This window comes from Lissotriton helveticus, chromosome 10, assembly GCF_964261635.1.
Source record: "Lissotriton helveticus chromosome 10, aLisHel1.1, whole genome shotgun sequence".
In the NCBI taxonomy this organism is placed as follows: Eukaryota; Metazoa; Chordata; class Amphibia; order Caudata; family Salamandridae; genus Lissotriton; species Lissotriton helveticus.
Genome location: NC_136071.1, coordinates 150398505 through 150417454, shown reverse-complemented (window position 1 = coordinate 150417454; position 18950 = coordinate 150398505). Strand labels below are relative to the sequence as shown.

General features: G+C 44.9%; 1 protein-coding gene across 3 annotated transcripts in view; it reads left to right on the top strand.

Moving 5' to 3' along the window:
- Nucleotides 1–18950, top strand: part of SNX8 (sorting nexin 8) — a 213016-nt gene that overhangs the window by 186182 nt on the left and 7884 nt on the right. For all 3 annotated transcript variants that reach the window (XM_078664973.1, XM_078664975.1, XM_078664974.1), the window contains exon 9: nucleotides 17978–18127. In XM_078664973.1, coding sequence (XP_078521099.1) covers nucleotides 17978–18127 — 150 coding nt within the window. The remainder of the gene's footprint in view (nucleotides 1–17977; nucleotides 18128–18950) is intronic.

Genomic DNA, 18950 nt, shown 5'->3' with positions numbered 1-18950 from the left:
TTTTTTAATTATTCGGAGGGGCATTGCTCACAAGTTTACCCATGTCAGTGCATGAGTAGGTAATCCTTATCAAGTTACTTCCTCATGTTCGGCAATGTATTACATTATCAAATTAGAACTATGGATCCCAGAATGCAAAGAAAAGAAGTTTGGACTGTGGGTTAGAAAGGGGATAGAAAAATATTTTAGTTTTTCTTCTTTCTTAAATTTTTTAAACCAATTTTAATGCACACAAGTTGGTGATTCATTGAGCCTCACACTTCCATCCCACCCTCTCTTCCTGACACTAAAGTTTTGGAATAGGCCTTATTTCTTATTTTTTATCTGTAATAGGAGGAGACTAATTGTTCAGTAGGTTCCCTTAGAGACTCATCAAACCTCTACCCAGACAAAATGACTTTTAAAAGCTAATCCCCTATTTCATCTCTCACTGAAGCCATCTCTTAGCACGAGAGCAAGTTTTAAGGGTGGCAGACTACAGTTTTGCAGGAATTCCTGATCCAAAAAAATAGCGTGGGTGATTAACGATCCAATGAGTGTCCTTACTTCTTTAAAGAACATTACTGCATAAGGCACTGTCTTCCCAGCTTATTCCCATTTTTAGAGTTGGATGAGAATGAAAGTCTAATTAAAGATAACAATACCTATAAGGGTTATGCATATTACTTCACACCATCCCAAGGTCGGCAGTCTGTGAAGGAGCTTTGCCATAATGTGACTGAGGTAATATTATGTCCGACCCATTTTAGCACCGTTTTTATGGTATTCAAAAATGCCAATGGGCCCTCACAGGGCAGTGGTATTGTTTGCTCGGTGTAATGAGCATGTCACTATTTGCTTGTCTGTTCAGAAAGAAGGTCTTCTTGACACTTGACGATTCAAGCTGGGGCTGACCTCTCTTGTCTGCCAGTTTCAAAGGGAGTACTACAGGTTTGCAAGTTCTCCAGGTGAGCGTCTTTTCGGCAGGGTCTGTACTCACAGCTCGTTCAACAGCTAAATCAATTCCTGGGCTAGAGCAGGGAACACAGTAAATACAAGGATGATCATTCCTTCCAAACGTGATGACTACAAGTTCCACGTGGGCCAGTCTGTCACCCTGCCTGCCATTATCAGCCTACTTCTCTCACCAAGGGTCCACAATTTGTATCCTTGCAGGGCTAAGAGCTTCTACATGGACAGGACTTAAGAATTACGGATTGATGACTAGCTGTTTATTGGATATGTTGGTGACAGAGCAGGGCCATTCTAGCTGGACTGTGTTTTGCATTAATATCTGCTATGCTCTTCCAAGGCATTGGGTCCAGTTCCATGAGGACAAAGGCTTCATATATTTATCCTTTTTTATATAGTGCGAACTTCATCTTTTACAATGTCCAGTGGTGTTACTATTCTGAACATATTTTGGGTTTCAACATGGGGTTTGGGCCACACTTTCACCAGACATTACTGCCTTGACTCTGCAATCCACAGAGATAGCCACTTTTCCAGGTCTGTTCTACAGGCCTTCTTGGTTTGACCGTGTCCTCAAACCCACCACCTTGGACATTCAACTCTGGTATGGATTCAACAAGTGATAAATCTGCAGTTAGAAGTATTTTTCAGATTCTGCACCAATTCAACCGGCCTCCCTGTTTTGATAAATGGTTTAGGTCACCTAATTAGGTCACATTTTAGTGTTGGTGCAGTGCATGGTTTGTCAGTCTACTTGACCTCATCACTGCCTCTTTGGACATTTGGATATGGAAAAAATAGACACAGAACTTATATTGGTGTACCAGTATGGCCCTTATATGACTTTAGTGATGTCATGTCAAGTCTTGTGCCAGGTGTTGAGACGGAGTTGAGCAATGGAGGAGGGCTCCTTCAATTTTTTAGGATCCAGTCTGGCGCCTGGAGTGATTCAAGAAGAGAATAATTTGCAGGTAATGTGTACTTCTTCCAGAAACTCTCCTAACTGCTTTGCCTTCAGTTTCTGTGTAGATCACAATCTGCATGGTTCACCTCCTGTTTAAACAGTGTTTGTTCCTGAATATTTGAAGAGGTGTAAACAGACCTTTCTCTGATAATAGAGGGGCTATTTTTTCATATGAAGCATAAGTCAAAATGTATTTGTTATGTTTTGAGTTGTCCTAATTAAAGCATACATTTGTTTCAAACAACAGATTTTCTCTAAACGAGAGACATGTCTTAAACCCATTAAAGAGCTAATATGTCTTCAATGGACTTATTAAAGATTAATATTCAGAACTGTTTATTTGAACCACAATGATTTCAACATTCTACTTATTTCATACATTCTTAGGGAAGATTTCAGGGTTGGAGGTGCCTTATAACAGGTAAGGGCCTTTCCCCTCCATTCTGCAGCTAGAAGCCCATTGAGTGATGTATGTATACCCCATTGATTGTTTTCATCTCATTCACTTATTCATCATGGTGTAGCGAGCAATACACCATTCAATCTGGTTCCATTGATGGCCTCTTCAAAATTATAATGGCGATATCAGCAATTGGATCTAGGAAAACTGTATTAACTTATAAAATACATTTCTTTCCCATGTGTGGTCAAGTGGATTTCCCCCTTGGATTATTTTTCGGACACAATGAATTACATTTTATGCTATGTCAGTTTGGTCCATGACATATGGTTTACCCATGTAATGATGAGAACATCATTTATGAATACATTTGATTTGATAACAGAAGGTTTTGGCAAAGCCGCCCAGTTTCTTGTGTTTACATGGCAAAGTAATCTTGTTTCCAAGTTTTTCAGGAACCATTTTTACTTTTACTTATCAGTCACACAACAGGTTCCGAAAGCTGCTCTGCCGCACAGATTCTAGCATTTTTGGGCAAAAGATTGTACACCTATCTTTGATTGTCTGTATTCAATAATTAAGTGTTTCAAAAGCCCTGCAGGATTGTTTTTTTCTATATTTCAATACAGTTGAAGCTTCGAGAGCAAACCATTTTTAAGTTAGACGTATAATTGCACTTGCACCATTCATTACGAACATATTATATCTAATGTATTCATAATACATAAAAAAAACTTGACGCCAGCACTCTTCAGTTATTGCTTTGTTAAAGTGTCATGAGCATTTTGGAGTAACTCACATACAATGGGGAACTTTGTCAACACTCTACATCCATTGGCTGTCTTTAAAATTTTAGGTCTACCCATTTGATAGAGATTGGGTGCTTGCAGTGCTAGGCACTGTTAGTGAGAGCATTTAGCTTGCTCACATAGGAGCCTACATTGGGAATAGAAACAAAGGAGTCCTTCATGACAAATTATATTCTAATGCTCTGCTGTGATAGCCCAGTGCAGTATTTGAGTCCATGCCCCCACACTTACAGGCAGAAGGCTTACACAGCCACTGCACTGAAGCACTGCAGCTGCTTGCACACACTCAGTGATACCAGCATGTTCATTGAAGCACTTGAGTGCCAAGAGCCTTCCAGGCTGTACTTTATCACCCTCCCTGTGTACATTTCAGAACATGGCAGCCGACAAAGGTGTTTCAGCTTTAATAGTGGATCCTCACCATGGTGATACATCAGCCTTTAACAACTCCTGTTGTGCTCAACTTCCCATTTGCATCAAACCAATGTCTTCAAATTATCCTCAGCAGTTAAAGCCTGGTAGAAATTCTGCAGCATATAAGCATTATATGACACGTCAAGCTGACTATTAAAAAATCATCGTAGTTGGGAAAAAACATATTTAAGACTGTGAGAGCGACTCAAAACATACTATTATAACATTTACTGCTATCACACTAAGTCACATCAGCTAGTAACAATTGTGCGTGAGGGATCCTTTTATTAACATGGTTCAGAAATATGAATACTAATTTCATGCAAATTGTGACTTGTTTCACATCCAGGTGTCTGTCTTAAACCCATATTCCTAGTGTAATTAACACATGCACCAGACAATCTACCTAATTACTTCTGCTGAGGAGCCAACTCATAAGCATATTTACAACATCCTCTTATGTCCATAGAGCTCTGCTTACAAAGAATAGGAAACCGCTTTAGATTATTGACTGCATCCTGAGTGGATTTGATTTAGTGAGTTCTGATTGGAGTCAGAAAAAAACTCAGATTAACTGAAGATACTGCAACATGATATTGTTAATGCCGTTTTAAGTCATATTTTTTTAATTAGTTGATATGTATGAAGGTTATTCCATGTGTTATTGAATTGTGTAAAGCTGGAAATATGTAAAGATGAAAAATTAACTACTATAAATACAAAGTTTAATTTGTAACTACTTGGCTAGTGGCAGTTCGAAAAGTGGGCTACTTAATGTGCGGAACCTTCTGATGCTGGGATTGAAGATAATTCTAGGGGCGGTGTTATGGCTAAAAGAAGAGTGAAATACAGTGTTTGAGGCATGTGAGCTGTACATCACATGCTTTGCATAGTCTGCCATCTAGTGTGAGTCCGGGTGTTTGCACTTTGTTTTTCTGCGAAAAAGTCTTTTCCAGTCACGAGGTAGGTGACTCTTCCTTTCGGTGATAGTGCGCATGGGCATCGACTTTATTGTTAAATAGTTTTTTCCGCCATCGGGTATGGACGTGAATTGCTGCGCTCCAGTTCGACACTGTTTTCGTGTTCCACTTGGTGCACAATGCACTACCCTGGACGGTATTGTTTCTCGATCGCGTTCCCATTCTTCGTGTATTGTATCCTTCAAGAAATCTTCGATCGGAAAACTCGTGGCCGGCCATTGGGCGTACCCGTGTCGGGTCAGCTCGCAGTCGATGGAACCGATTCCATTTAAATTCTGTCCCGGGTGTCACGCAAAGTATCCACGCACCGACTTGCACGAAGTGTGCAACTTGTCTTTCCCCGGAACACAACGAACAAGACTTCGACACGTGCTTCCCAACATACAGATGTACTATTGGGCCGCTCAGCTAGTCGTCCTTAACCAGTGGAGTCATTCGCCCCAGACAGAACCTGCCTTCTGTATGGACCGATTCGTCTTGGGGGAGGCAGGGGTTATGAGGGCACACAACAAAGCTCAAGGTAGAAGCCTCATGGGACCCACTGCACACACACTCCATATATGGCATACAGCCCACAAGAAGCTGGGATGGTACAACATAACAATGCAGTTCACCCCACTCTGGGAAACCGGGAAATTGGGCAGGCTGGGCAATTGCAGTGGGTTCAAACAATGGGATCTAATTGGAGTTTCAAGGGTCAGCGACCTCTAGATCAAGGGGAGAGTTATCCCATTTGAACAACTTCAAGTACGGAATGGCGCCAACAGAAAGATTCAGATATCTCCAAATTTGGCATGCACTTATGCCCACCATCCTGCCAGAGACTATCCTCCAAGAGGCTTCACCTTTGGAGGATAGGCTACTTATGGAGCGTATTGACCAGAGGGTCATCTCCTTGACGTTCCAAAAATTAATTAATAACCAACCAGACCCTACAGTGAGTCTCCGTGAGAAATGGCAGGTGAACATTGGGGAGCTAGATGATACAGATTGGCAGGAGGCACTGGACACCCCAAGGCTGGAAAGCGATCATGAACACAATAACAAGAGTCAGTGGTGCCCCGGTGCCACCAGAACCTAAACAATGTATTTTAAGCATATGGGAAGCCACAGACCTCAACTATGCAGCCCAAGAACGGGCAACTCTAGGCAAGATAATAGCAAAATGGAATATTGCCAGACACTGGGGAGTCCAAACTGTGCCAACACACACAGACTGGTGTAACAACATGGACTGGGTTATGGTGGCCGAAAAGGCAGTATACATAAACAGAGGCTGACCCAAGAACTGGGAATGGATATGGGGAGGATGGAACAAATTTCGGGGAAATATTTGTACATTGCTGATGGGGATATCCGTATTGAAAAACAGTTGAATGAGGTAATATATGCAGTGTGGGTGGGAGTTTATGGGTGATGTTGGTTTCAAAACGAACAAACAAGTTGGAAGGTGGTATGTAATATCGAAAGTCAATAAGAGATTACATGTACAAATGTATGTCAAATTATGCTCTCAAGTCGTATATCTAATAAAAATAAATAAAATAAAAAAAGACTGCGAGGGTTGCTGGTCTTTTCGATCGAAGAAGACGCTCCATGATCGTCGGGCTCGACGTCACGAGATGTGCCAACAAGGCGGGTCCTCTCCCAGTCTCTTTGGAGAAGATTCCGAACACAAAATCTTCTATGCACAAGGAGCAGAGGAAGAGGAGGAACACATTTCCCTGTCCAAAGATGACTCCGACATGGAAGAAGACGTTCCGCAGGGTCAGCGTATTGTGAGTACTGATACCCCCCGTGCCCTAACTCATGCCTAGAAAAAGGCTCCTGTCCTTCCTGTGCTTTCAGGCCTAGGTCGGCACCGAGAACATGTTTCCAACGCCCCGCCCCGCCTTTGGGCTCGGCACGAACACACCAATCAAAACCTTCTGGCTCGGGACCGAGTGGGCCCCATTCGGGCACCAAACCAAAATCTTCGGTGCCGAAATCCAAACACGTCGTCGTTTATATCCCTTCGATACCGAAACCTAAATCTTCAGAACCTAAAACCTCGGCGCAGAAAACTTTGGCTCCGAAAACACCGGCACCGAAAGACAAACCAGCTCCTCCCCAATCGAAGAAGCCTTGTTTAGACTTCCCGCCTTCCAACATGGACCCTAAACAGAAAGAACATATCATTAACCCTAAAACTGGTCATATTCATGTAAAATTGCCAGCTAAACAGAAACCAGAGATGGAGGAAGCTTACCACATTCCCCTTAAAAAGTAAAATGTTTGTACTAATCCTTCTCTTCCTCCTCTTGACCCCCCTTCTCCACTTGACCCTAATTTACTCATTACTCTGACAAATTCACCCCAACCACAGTCACCGGATCACCAGGATGACGGGGACGGGGATGAGGACGCACCACATGACAATAGCCCTGATGCATGGGATGATTACAATACAGATCCTAACACTGACACTGATCTATACCTTACAAAACCTTCTCCACCTGACGACAATACATAGAATTAATTAACAGGGCTGTTCAATATCACGGGGTTCAGCTTCACAAGGAGCCTCTTGAAGAGAATGTTCTTTTTGAGACACTTAGTTCTTCTCGAAGAGCAACTCCCCATGCTTAAGGACATGTTTAAGCACACAGATGATATTTTTAAGGACCCAGTGTGCAAAGATACTAACACCACGGGTAGATAAAAAATACAAACCTGCGCCTATGGACCCTGTCTACATTAAAGGCCAAGTTCCATTAGACTCTAGTCTTTTCCAATGCTCGCAAAAGAGCAAACTCTCAAACAGGAGATGCCCCTCCTCCTGACAAGGAGTCCAAGCTTATAGATGCCTCTGGCAAAAGAGTAGCAGCGCAGGCAGCCAATCACTAGCGTATTGCCAACACACAGGCTCTCTTAGCAAGATACGACAGTGCTCACTATGACAAATTGGAACAATTGCTCCAGTTCTTGCCAGACGAACATAAACAAAAGGCACATGAGTTAATTCAGGAAGGAAAACTAATTTCCAACACTACCATTAGGTCTGCTTTAGACATAGCTGACACAGCAGTTCGCGCTGTGAATACTAGTGTTCTTCTAAGACGTCACCCCTGGCGGAGGATTTCAGGGTTCAAACCTGAAGTCCAGTCTTCCATTTAAAACCTACCCTTTGACACAGAACACTTTTTTGTTTCCGTGGTGGATACCTCTTTAGAACAAGCATTTACAATGCAATGGTTTCGCCTTTGGAAAAGTTAGAGCTATTGGCATTGTAAATGACAACATTTGTATTTATGTGTTGGTTTTGAAAACAGATAAATAAATGGCATTGTCATTTACATTGCCATTAGCTTAATCTCTCGCAAATGTGAGACCTATTGTACCCTACGGACGAGCTCAGCAGACAGCAATTACTACCACACACACACACCCAGAGCCTCCCCCCACACACACACACACCCAGAGTCCCCCCCCCCACACACAAACACACCCAGAGCCCCCCACACACACACACACCCAGAGCCATATATATATATATATATATGTAAAAGTAATTATCCAAATATCAGCTGGCTCTTCAGTTACATAGTTTCTGTGAGCTCAGATGACTTGCTCATTGAACTGTGGCATAGAGTCCAAGAGCTGCTAGTCTGTCCATACTATCTACTGTCCATTTACCACTCCATCAAATGAACAGCTTCCAAACCTTAACCCAGAACCGTAACCTCATGTTCCCCTACTAGCAGTGCCAAAAAAACTAAAGCCCCGGTCACAACAGTTACCAGTGGACCAAACATGGTCATTGTCTTAACTTCCCTCATGTCACCAACCACATGAGAAATATGAGAAACATTTGAATACTTGCTAGCTGTTGTATCCTTTCTGGCTATTTCTGGATAAAAATCTAATTTACTCAAACTGTTCGGAGGGAGTTTGCTTTAAAAACAGATATCTAAACCCCTCCTCTCTGCAGTCCTGCTTCCATACATACTGTGCACCCATGCTCAGCCCCCCTCCTCTCTCTGCAGTCCTGCTTCCATACATACTGTGCACCCATGCTCACCCCCCTCCTCTCTCTGCAGTCCTGCTTCCATACATACTGTGCACCCATGCTCCCCCCCTCCTCTCTGCAGTCCTGCTTCCATACATACTGTGCACCCATGCTCACCCCCTCCTCCTCTCTCTGCAGTCCTGCTTCCATACATACTGTGCACCCATGCTCACCCCCCTCCTCTCTCTGCAGTCCTGCTTCCATACATACTGTGCACCCATGCTCAGCCCCCCTCCTCTCTGCAGTCCTGCTTCCATACATACTGTGCACCTATCCTCACCTCCCCCTCCTCCTCTCTGCAGTCCTGCTTCCATACATACTGTGCACCCATGCTCAGCCCCTCCCCTCCTCTCTCTGCAGTCCTGCTTCCATACATACTGTGCACCCATGCTCAGCCCCCCTCCTCTCTCTGCAGTCCTGCTTCCATACATACTGTGCACCCATGCTCCCCCCCTCCTCTCTGCAGTCCTGCTTCCATACATACTGTGCACCCATGCTCACCCCCCTCCTCTCTCTGCAGTCCTGCTTCCATACATACTGTGCACCCATGCTCACCCCCCTCCTCTCTCTGCAGTCCTGCTTCCATACATACTGTGCACCCATGCTCAGCCCCCCTCCTCTCTGCAGTCCTGCTTCCATACATACTGTGCACCTATCCTCACCTCCCCCTCCTCCTCTGTGCAGTCCTGCTTCCATACATACTGTGCACCCATGCTCAGCCCCTCCCCTCCTCTCTCTGCAGCCCTGCTTCCATACATACTGTGCACCCATGCTCAGCCCCCTCCTCTCTCTGCAGTCCTGCTTCCATACATACTGTGCACCCATGCTCAGCCCCCCTCCTCTCTGCAGTCCTGCTTCCATACATACTGTGCACCTATCCTCACCTCCCCCTCCTCCTCTCTGCAGTCCTGCTTCCATACATACTGTGCACCCATGCTCACCCCCTCCTCTCTCTGCAGTCCTGCTTCCATACATACTGTGCACCCATGCTCACCCCCCTCCTCTCTGCAGTCCTGCTTCCATACATACTGTGCACCCATGCTCAGCCCCCCTCCTCTCTGCAGTCCTGCTTCCATACATACTGTGCACCTATCCTCACCTCCCCCTCCTCCTCTCTGCAGTCCTGCTTCCATACATACTGTGCACCCATGCTCAGCCCCCCTCCTCTCTCTGCAGTCCTGCGTCCATGCATGCTGCGTACACATGCCGCCGGGCCCCCCTCCCCGCCGTCCTACTTCCATCACACATGCTGTGCACACATACTCGCCTCTCTATCCCCGGTGCTCCAGTTTTAGACTCCTTGAATATTTGCCACGTGCAGCCCCGAGAGGGGGGAGGTGGGGAGGGACTCTGCATCCACGTCAGCTCGGAGCCCCGGGGGTGGAACCACAGACAGGCGCGAGGCGGGCAGGTTCATGTGCGGGGCTGCAGTCCCGGGGGAGAGGGCGGGAGGGGAGATGGCACAGGGCGCCGGTGTCTGCCAGCTTAAGGCACCAGGCTTTGGCACGCATATTTACAAGGGCGGCCGGAGGGATCCCGCCCCTGCGGAACGGGTACAGGTTGAAAGCCTTGCAAGTGGAAGCACTAGAAGTGCACAGCGCTTCGAGGCGGGGATGGGTTCAGTTCAGCATGTGCCGTGAACGGCACCGAGGACAAGTCTGGGCAAGACACATACCTCAGCCTGAGAAAGGGGGGGGCGGGGTAATCTACACCAACTAGATCCGGAGACAGTCAAACATCCAAGGGGAATTAAAGAGTAACGACTGCTCTCCTTCCGTTTATGCACTACAAACCGCACCGTGAGACCCGTTTCATGGCGCTCGACAAATTATGTCATTACTGTAGCGCAGGTGCACCCTGCTAAGGGTGGGTGGGGGGCAGCGCTGCACGGTGGGCCCGGAGCACCGGATGCCTGAAGAGATCAGGAGAGGGGCATTAATTCAACCCCCACCGAAATGCTGTCTGTTGAAAATACTCTGGAACCTGGGTGTGAGATAAGCATACCATACTGGTGCACACAGCTATGGAGTGAAGAGCACCAAAGACAGCCCCCCCCACCCAGGGACACAGCGTGACGTGCGAGGGTGCGGCGCTTTACAGGCAAGAACCGCAAACAAATAAAAGTACGTTATTTATAAACCAGCCCGTCCACCCGAGGGCGTCTAGGCACTAAAAGTCCTACATGCAGAAAAAGAGGAGGGGGGTTAAAAGGAGGAGTTCTTTAGGCCTCTCTGGGAGAGCACGTAGTCGTCAGCAGAGAAAAGATCCAGAGAAAGCATTTGAAAGTGGTGCGGGAACGGGCACACAGAGGGGGGGGCAGGGGCGGGAACGGGCACACGGAGAGCGGGAGGGGGGAACGGGATAAAAACACAATTTAAAAAAAATGCTGCTTACCTGAGCATTGAGCAGGGGAAACAGTGGTCGACGGGCCCCGGCGCCATCTTTGGCGGAATGAGAAAACACGGCCTGACAGAAAAAATAAACAACACGTCCACTGCCAACATGATGCGCACAGAGGGGCGGAGAGCGAAAAAATCGCGGGAACGCCCCCGAATCTGGTCCGGCTTTGACGGACAGATCCGGCTCCCAATGGCTAGCCTCCATTTATGGAGCTAGCCAATGGGAGCCGGGGGACGTTCCTGAAGCCGATATAGTTAACAATAGATTTCGCCTGCGCCGAAAAGCTGCGCAGAGCGCAGCCTTCGGCAGGCGAAACCTAAAAAATGAAAAAGGACACGGAGGTTGCAAAATCCATGGGAGCTTGGAAGTCCCCATCTGGTAGGGGTTCCTTTCGCCACTCCTTTTACAGAGGGGGCTCAAAAAATATATCCACAGATACCTCATCTTCCTACAAGGGCAACAATCAGCCATCCCATCCTCTGCCAGAGGTTACTTTAGAGGAGGATTTCGATGTAATAATGGCAAGGGAAGGGGCAAAGGTAACACACATGTGCTTCCCATGCAGCAAACAAACATTTGTGGAAATGTACCCCCGTAAGGGAACACTGGTGCAGGGTCACCCTCTCGTCCGCGCGTCCAAAGACTAACAAAAGAGAGATTGGCACTGGAGTGAAGTGAAACAAACCAAGTTTATTAAACACTCATTAGCGGGTCCGCGTCCGATCAACACCCTAAAGTGTTGTGTGAGAAAGTACCTTGAATACAAAAACCATCATCCTTATATACTGTTGTTGCAGTGTAATCGCATGGGAAGGAAAACTGGAAGAAACAAGTTTAAGCACGGAAATAGCTATAGGCAAATAAGGGCAGATGGGTGACCAGGTGGTCAGCAGATGAGGAGGGGGGAGTAAGAATGTTTATGGCAGGCAATAAGCAATCATTTGATAAGATCTGAGACCAGGTGCACTGGCAGCTGCAGTCCTCCAGCACATACACCAGATTGACCATGTCAGAGAGGTCAGCTTAAAATTGAGGACACAGGCTGGGTGAAAAGGCAAGCAGCAGAGAATAAAATGAATACAACAGAAACTAAATGGACGCAACAGTAGAAATGCTGCCCCTTATGCTAACATAGAATTTACACTTTTCTACACAGTGACTTGCCTCCTCTTCCCCATATCATCCCACACCTGTCGGGGGACGTCTCTCAATGCCTTCCCGTATGGAATACAATAACTTCAGACAGATGGCTCCTTAGATATTATCCAATCTGGTTATTGCCTGGAGCTTTCCGACAATTCCCCATACATTCCTCTGTGAACACACAAAATGTCACCAGAACATCTGGAGCTTCTCAAACAAGAAGTACACTCTCTACTGCAAAAAGGAGCTGTGAAGCCTGTCCCATTACAATATCAAGGGCATGGGGTATACTCCATATACTTTCTCATAACCAAAAAGGACGAATATTTCAGGCCTATATTAGACCTCAGAGACCTAAGCCTCAATATTCAATCGGAGAATTTTCCCATGGTAACACTCCAACAAGTGCTCCCACTTCTTCAGCAAGGTGACTTTCTGTTCTACTCTAGACTTAAAGCACGCATACTTCCATATTCCAATACATCACGCTCATCGCAAATTCCTCTGGTTTGTGGTAGGGGGACAACATTATCAGTTCAAAGTACTCCCATTCGGAGTCACCACTACTTCCAGAGTATTCACCAAATGCCTGGTAGTAGTCTCAACACATCTGCGAAGACAACATATTCATGTCTTCCCATACTTAGACGACTGGCTCATGAAAGCCAGTACTCTCACAACGGGCCTACAGCACACTCACAGAACAGTCCACTTGCTGCACGACCTGGGATTCACAGTAAATCTGTTAAAATCTCATCTCCAACCCTCCAATAAGCAAACGTACTTAGGAGCCACTCTAGATACACAAAAAGCTCTAGTTTGTCCCAACCCAGCCAGAATCCACAATATTCAGGCTCTAATTACCAAGTTTCAGCCCAACCACTCATTACCCGCTCGGGCATTCATGCACCTACTGGGAACGATGGCATCTTGCATCATGATAGTTCCCAATGCAAGACTTCAAATGCGTCCCCTTCAGGAATGTTTTGCACGTCAGTGGAATCAATCTCAGGGTCAATTGGCAGATCTAGTGTTGGTGGACGGCTGCACTCATCTCTCTCTGCAGTGGTGGAATCCACAGAACCTTTCCAATGGGCAGCATTTCGTCGACCCAGTTATACAGACAGTGCTAACAGCAGATGCATCGCTCATTGGTTGGGGAGCTCATCTCCAAACTCACACAATTCAGGGATTGTGGAGTCAAAAGCAAAAACAACTCCACATAAATCATCTAGAGCTGCTAGCAGTCTTTCTAACTCTCAAAGCCTTCCAGACTAACCTAGTAGGCAAAGTTGTCCTGATACGCACAGATAACATGACAGCCATGTATTACATACAGAAACAGGGGGAAACACACTCTCTCCAACTGTCACACCTTGCACAAGCCATTTGGAGGGGGGCCATTCATCACAAGATGTATCTCCTAGCGGGAACACCTACCAGGAGTCAACAACCAGATCGCAGATCTGCTCAGCAGACAAACACAACAGATCCACGGGTGGGAACTCCCTCCTCAAGTTCTCCTCCCGTTCTTCCAGGTGTGGGGTTTCCCAGACATAGATCTGTTCGCCACATACCAAAACGCTAAATGCCCAAACCTCGCCTCCAGGAATCCACACCCATCATCCAAAAGCAGTGCTCCATGGATAAACTGGTCAGGGATATTTGCTTATGCATTTCTGCCTCTCCACTCATTCCACTAGTGGTTTGGAAGCTCAGACAAACATCCCTCACACTAATCCTGGTAGCTCCCACATGGGACCGTCAACCCTGGTTCACTACCGTGTTGGAACTCTCAGTAGTTCCTTATCAAAAACTGCATCTCACACCCAGTCTCCTAACACAGAGCCATGGAGAGATAAGGCATCCAGATCCCAAACCTCTCAACCTTGCGATCTGGCACCTAAAAAAGTAGAGTTTGGTCATCTGAATCTTCCACCAGACTGTATGAATATCATTAATGAAGCCAGAAGACCAACTACAAGAGCTTGCTATGCAGCTAAATGGAAGCAGTTTGTTATTTATTGTAACAACAACCACATTAACCCTCTGGATGCTTCAGTTCAAAGTATCATTTGTTATTTACTGCATTTGCAGCGCTCAAATCTAACATATACATCTATACGCTTACATCTCGCTGAAATAACTGAATACCTTCAAAATAGACAATATGTCTCTTCAGAATACCTGTTATCAAGGCGTTTATGGAGGGACTTAAAAGAGGCATTCCACCAAGACTTCCATCAGCCCCAGAGTGGAATCTTAATATTGTCCCCACCAGACTAATGGGTCCACCTTTTGAACCATTGGATATATGTGAACTGCAGTTTCTCACTTGGAAATTTGCTTTCCTCGTTGCTATTACATCACTGAGGAGAGTGGGTAAGCTTCAGGCACTAACCATAGAAGAACTATTTTTACAAATACACCACAGGAAAGTGGTTCTTTGTACTAACCCTACATTGTGTACCCAAAGTAGTTTCTGCCTTCCACATCAACCGATCTGTTGAGTTGCCTGTGTTCTTTCCTCAAGCAGATTCAGTGGCAGAACGAGCTCTACACACCTTAGATGTTAAACGAGCTTTACTCTATTACATAGAAAGAACAAATCCTTTTCGAAAAACTAAAGAACTCTTTGTTGCTTATGCTCCACCACACAAAGGCAATCCCATTTCTAAATCAGGCATTGCCAGGTGGATAGTCAATGCATTCAAACATGCTATGCAAAAGCAAAGAGAACTTTACCAATTCCCCCAAGAGCGCACACTACTCGCAAACTAGGGGCACCTATGGCTTTTTTAGGAAACATTCCCATATCTGACATATGTAGAGCTGCAACATGGTCTACACCACACACATTTACAAAACACTATTATGTGGATGTGTTAGCCAGACAAAAAGCTAATGTAGGCCAGGCAGTTCTACGTACACTTTTTCAAACAACTGCGACAGCTACAGGTGAACCACCGCTTTGGGAGATAACTGCTGTATAGTCTATGAAAAGCATGTGATCTACAGCTCACATGCCTCGAATGGAAAATGCTACTTACTGAGTATGCATCTGTTCTTAGCATGTAGATATGTAGATTCACATGCGCCCACCCACCTCCCCGTGTACCTGTACATGTACTATCTTACTTACATGCATACGCATGGACATCTCTATTCTACTCTTACTAACTCCATCCTCACCCTCTGCGGGAAATCAATCTAACAATGGAGTTGATGCCCATGCGACTATCACCGAAAGGAGGAGTCACCTACTTCGTGACTGGAAAAGACTTCTTCAAAGAAAAACAAAGTGCAAACATCCAGACCCAACACTAGATGGCAGACTATGCAGAGCATGTGAATCTACAGCTCTACATGCATACTGAGTAAGTAGCATTTTCCTTTCAGACTTCGAATTCCAGTGAGTTTGTGTTGTGCTCATCAATGTCCATTGGTCTACACATTGGACTATATATTGGTCTATGTGCATTTTTGCAGTATCCATATAAACATCGAAATTACTGACTTTGCAAATGCATGTTTCTTGTTGGCTTCGTTTAACCTGTTCTTTAGGTCGAACTCTACCAGTGTTAAACATGTCACAAGCACTGCAGGCTAAGAGCATTCTCTGACATGTATAATGTTAAATATATATGAACACACCTGGATGCCTGTGTCTTTCAGATTAAGGTTTTCATTTTGTAATTGGGATCACTTCCCACCACAGATATAAATATTTGTGTTTTGATCTTAAACTTGCCCTTTTCTCGAGCTCAGGGCAATATCTGATATCCTGCAGTAGCTCTGGGAAGTATCAGTTCTGGCATACTTCTCTATGATCAGACTTTTTGATCGGCAATCCTAACATTTTATTGACTAACCTCTTTGGGAAAAAAATGCAACTAGTTATTCATTGGACAGTTGATTCATGGTTGCCTATGAACATCTTTTATGCACAATTCTGCTTAAATTCTACTTTCATCATAAATTATTCCTTACAACTTGTTACAGGGCTTTTTCTTTTTAATAGATATTCTCCGAGTTCCCTTGCAGTGGAGAAAAAATACGGGCCATGGTTTAAGTGCAGGGAGAACCATCCAATCCAAAGAGCTGTTATTGACTTATAAAGCTTATACTAGTTTTCCATGTGCCATTGAAGGGTTAAGATGACTTGTTATTGAAAAAAAGTGCCATTAAAATACTCAAAGTTATTAGTCCCTAAATAGCCCAAAAAAGGTTATTTGTTTGTTGTAATGAATCAAGGCTTGATTGGTGAGACTGGTCCCTCTGTCGCTTTTTTAGCGATTTTGTCGCTTGCTACCTTGGTGGTTCACTCGCTCGATTTAGATGTTGGCTGTTCACTGGAGGGAATACCGCCGCAGTCCCGCCGCCTCTGCCAGAATCTTTCTCTCGCGTTGACGGCGTCCGAGGCAGAAGCTGCTGTTGGATGTAGTCCTGCCGAGATTCCCGCTGTCCCGATTACGATGTGCCTTTCTTTTGAGGCAACTTTTGGCGAGAAACCTCCAAGCAAGAGTTGGCGGAATGGAAGAGGTGAAACCCCACCTTTTTTCACGGTCCCACCACCGATTCCGTCTTGAAAGCCATTGCCCAGGTCTGTCCTGTTCTACTACTTGACCATGATGCTTAGCCACCCCGTTGTCGCCGGGATCTGAGGTATGCCCTTGTGGTGGGAGTGGGTGTACATTCAATTGTGTGTGTATGTTGGTGTGCAATGCTACATGTCAAAATATGTGCACTACACATTACCTACATATACATATTGACAGATTCACAACATATATGTGCATTGAGCTGATCATTTGTACTTACCTGTCTCCACACCACCATGGCCTCACTCTGTCAGGACACCAACACAAGGGGAACATCTAAATCTGCATGGCGGAAAACCGTGGGCATGTTGGCGATGGAGTACTGTTACCCAGCAGAGAAGACCACAGCTGCGGCTGTCTCCTGTCTGTTGCTGCAATATCTAAATATGGCGGGCGGACCACCATCAGCTTGATGTAGTACTTAGGACTGACGCCGTGGCAGGGCAGCGGAAGTACCTCCAAGATCTAAATCAGGCCCTCAGTCAAGAGGTCAGAATTGCAGTCTGAGTAGTAAAGGTACTATTTCGTTCACAATCTCAGCTACAAGTCTGCCACTAAAACACCTCTGCCTACTTGAAATTCATATATCTCAGGTACTCTCGCCATAGAGGAAGGTTTTCTTTTGCTTCTTCCACTAACACCTCCTTTAGGGAGGGATGGGCATGGTCTTCTTTCCACATGTAATGAATATTAAGGACGACCCTATAGTAGGAACGGGAACATTATTTATCTGTGACAGCGGTCCTTTATCCTGGTTATTTTCATTAACGTAATAAACAATCCACCCTCCTCCTAGAAGGTGGTATTGGAATGGAGAAGTATTTAGTCTGTCCATATGAATTGAATGCCTAGCACTGCACTGAATGCTGGGATTGTGTAGGTTCCATGGCTGCTTAAGATGTTAGTGCACTTTTTGTTCTGTGTGAGGCTGCCACCAATGGAAACAATTTCATTTTTGTTTCTTTTAAAAGGGGTATATGATACAAATTGTATACATTTGCCCTGCACAATGAAAAAAATAAAATATTGCCTTCATGTAGGTGTATGATTTTTATTATATTTTTGTTTTTAGAATTTCTCGTTTTAAATATTTTTGTTTTTTAAAAATCTTTTCAGAAAGGGGGTTATGTAGCTGCAAACTGCAATATTGTTACTGTTTTATGGGATATGGTGTGTGCTGTGTGTGATGAGCCATGTGGATGATTCTTTAATGATTTGTGCATTAAGACTCCCTTTCTGTCTTGGTTTCACTTACTGCTGATCAAAGGACCTATGTGAGAGACATGAAAAGGGTGTTCTGCACAAGCATCAGAAGGCATTGCACACATACAGCATCATGAAGAAACAAATGATTAGTGCCACTGTACAGAACAAGGAGCCAGAATCCGTGGAACAGCTGGAGTCGCGAATTGTAGCGGTAAGTGTATGCACCCTTGGAACTGTTAAGAACATATAATATGCTTCTGTGGACTTGCAAAGTGACTGTCCTGAAAGGGCCAGCTAGGTTTCTACGATCTAAATAGCAACATACATAAACATACATACATAAATACATATACTACTTAAATGATTAGCTCATCGAACATCAATAGAGACCCCAGCAGATCAGCCACCCACGCGTACACCTCCTGTACCCTACCCTTTCTGTCTGGCTAAATCAATTCCAGGCGTTCGCAACCCTCTTGTGCGTTTCTACGTTGCTTCCCATCTAGTTTATGCACCATATAAATCAGTGTCACAGGATCAGTAAATTAGGTTGAAACATGCTCAAATCTCCTGACAGTCTGGCAGAAGCAGACATTGTTCAATACCTCCTGGGAGGTGTCAAGACCTAAAGTTGGCAATTACAGTTAGACGTCATAACAATGAATACAACCCAATATCCTGCCAGAATGGTTTGATAGTTAACATTGTTTTGCACTGCTGCTTCCTAACACGTACCACACTGTCCAGAACGGTCAACTACAGTTTGCATTATGCAGTCGATTGACTATAAGTTAATTGATCTAACTATTGACTACTTACAATTAAATGGGAAAATAGATCCTATTGATTTGATAGATTTGATTTATTACGCACCTTAAGCTTATCAATTCTGCTCTGTTCATTGAAAGAATTGACCATTGTGGGCCAGATTTAAAGCAAAGTTGGTGACATCAACGTTTCTCTTTTAAAGGCTCCTCATTGATAGTCCTAACTTCAGAGTAGTTAAGCCATTTGGTAGCATTCTGTTGCACTTC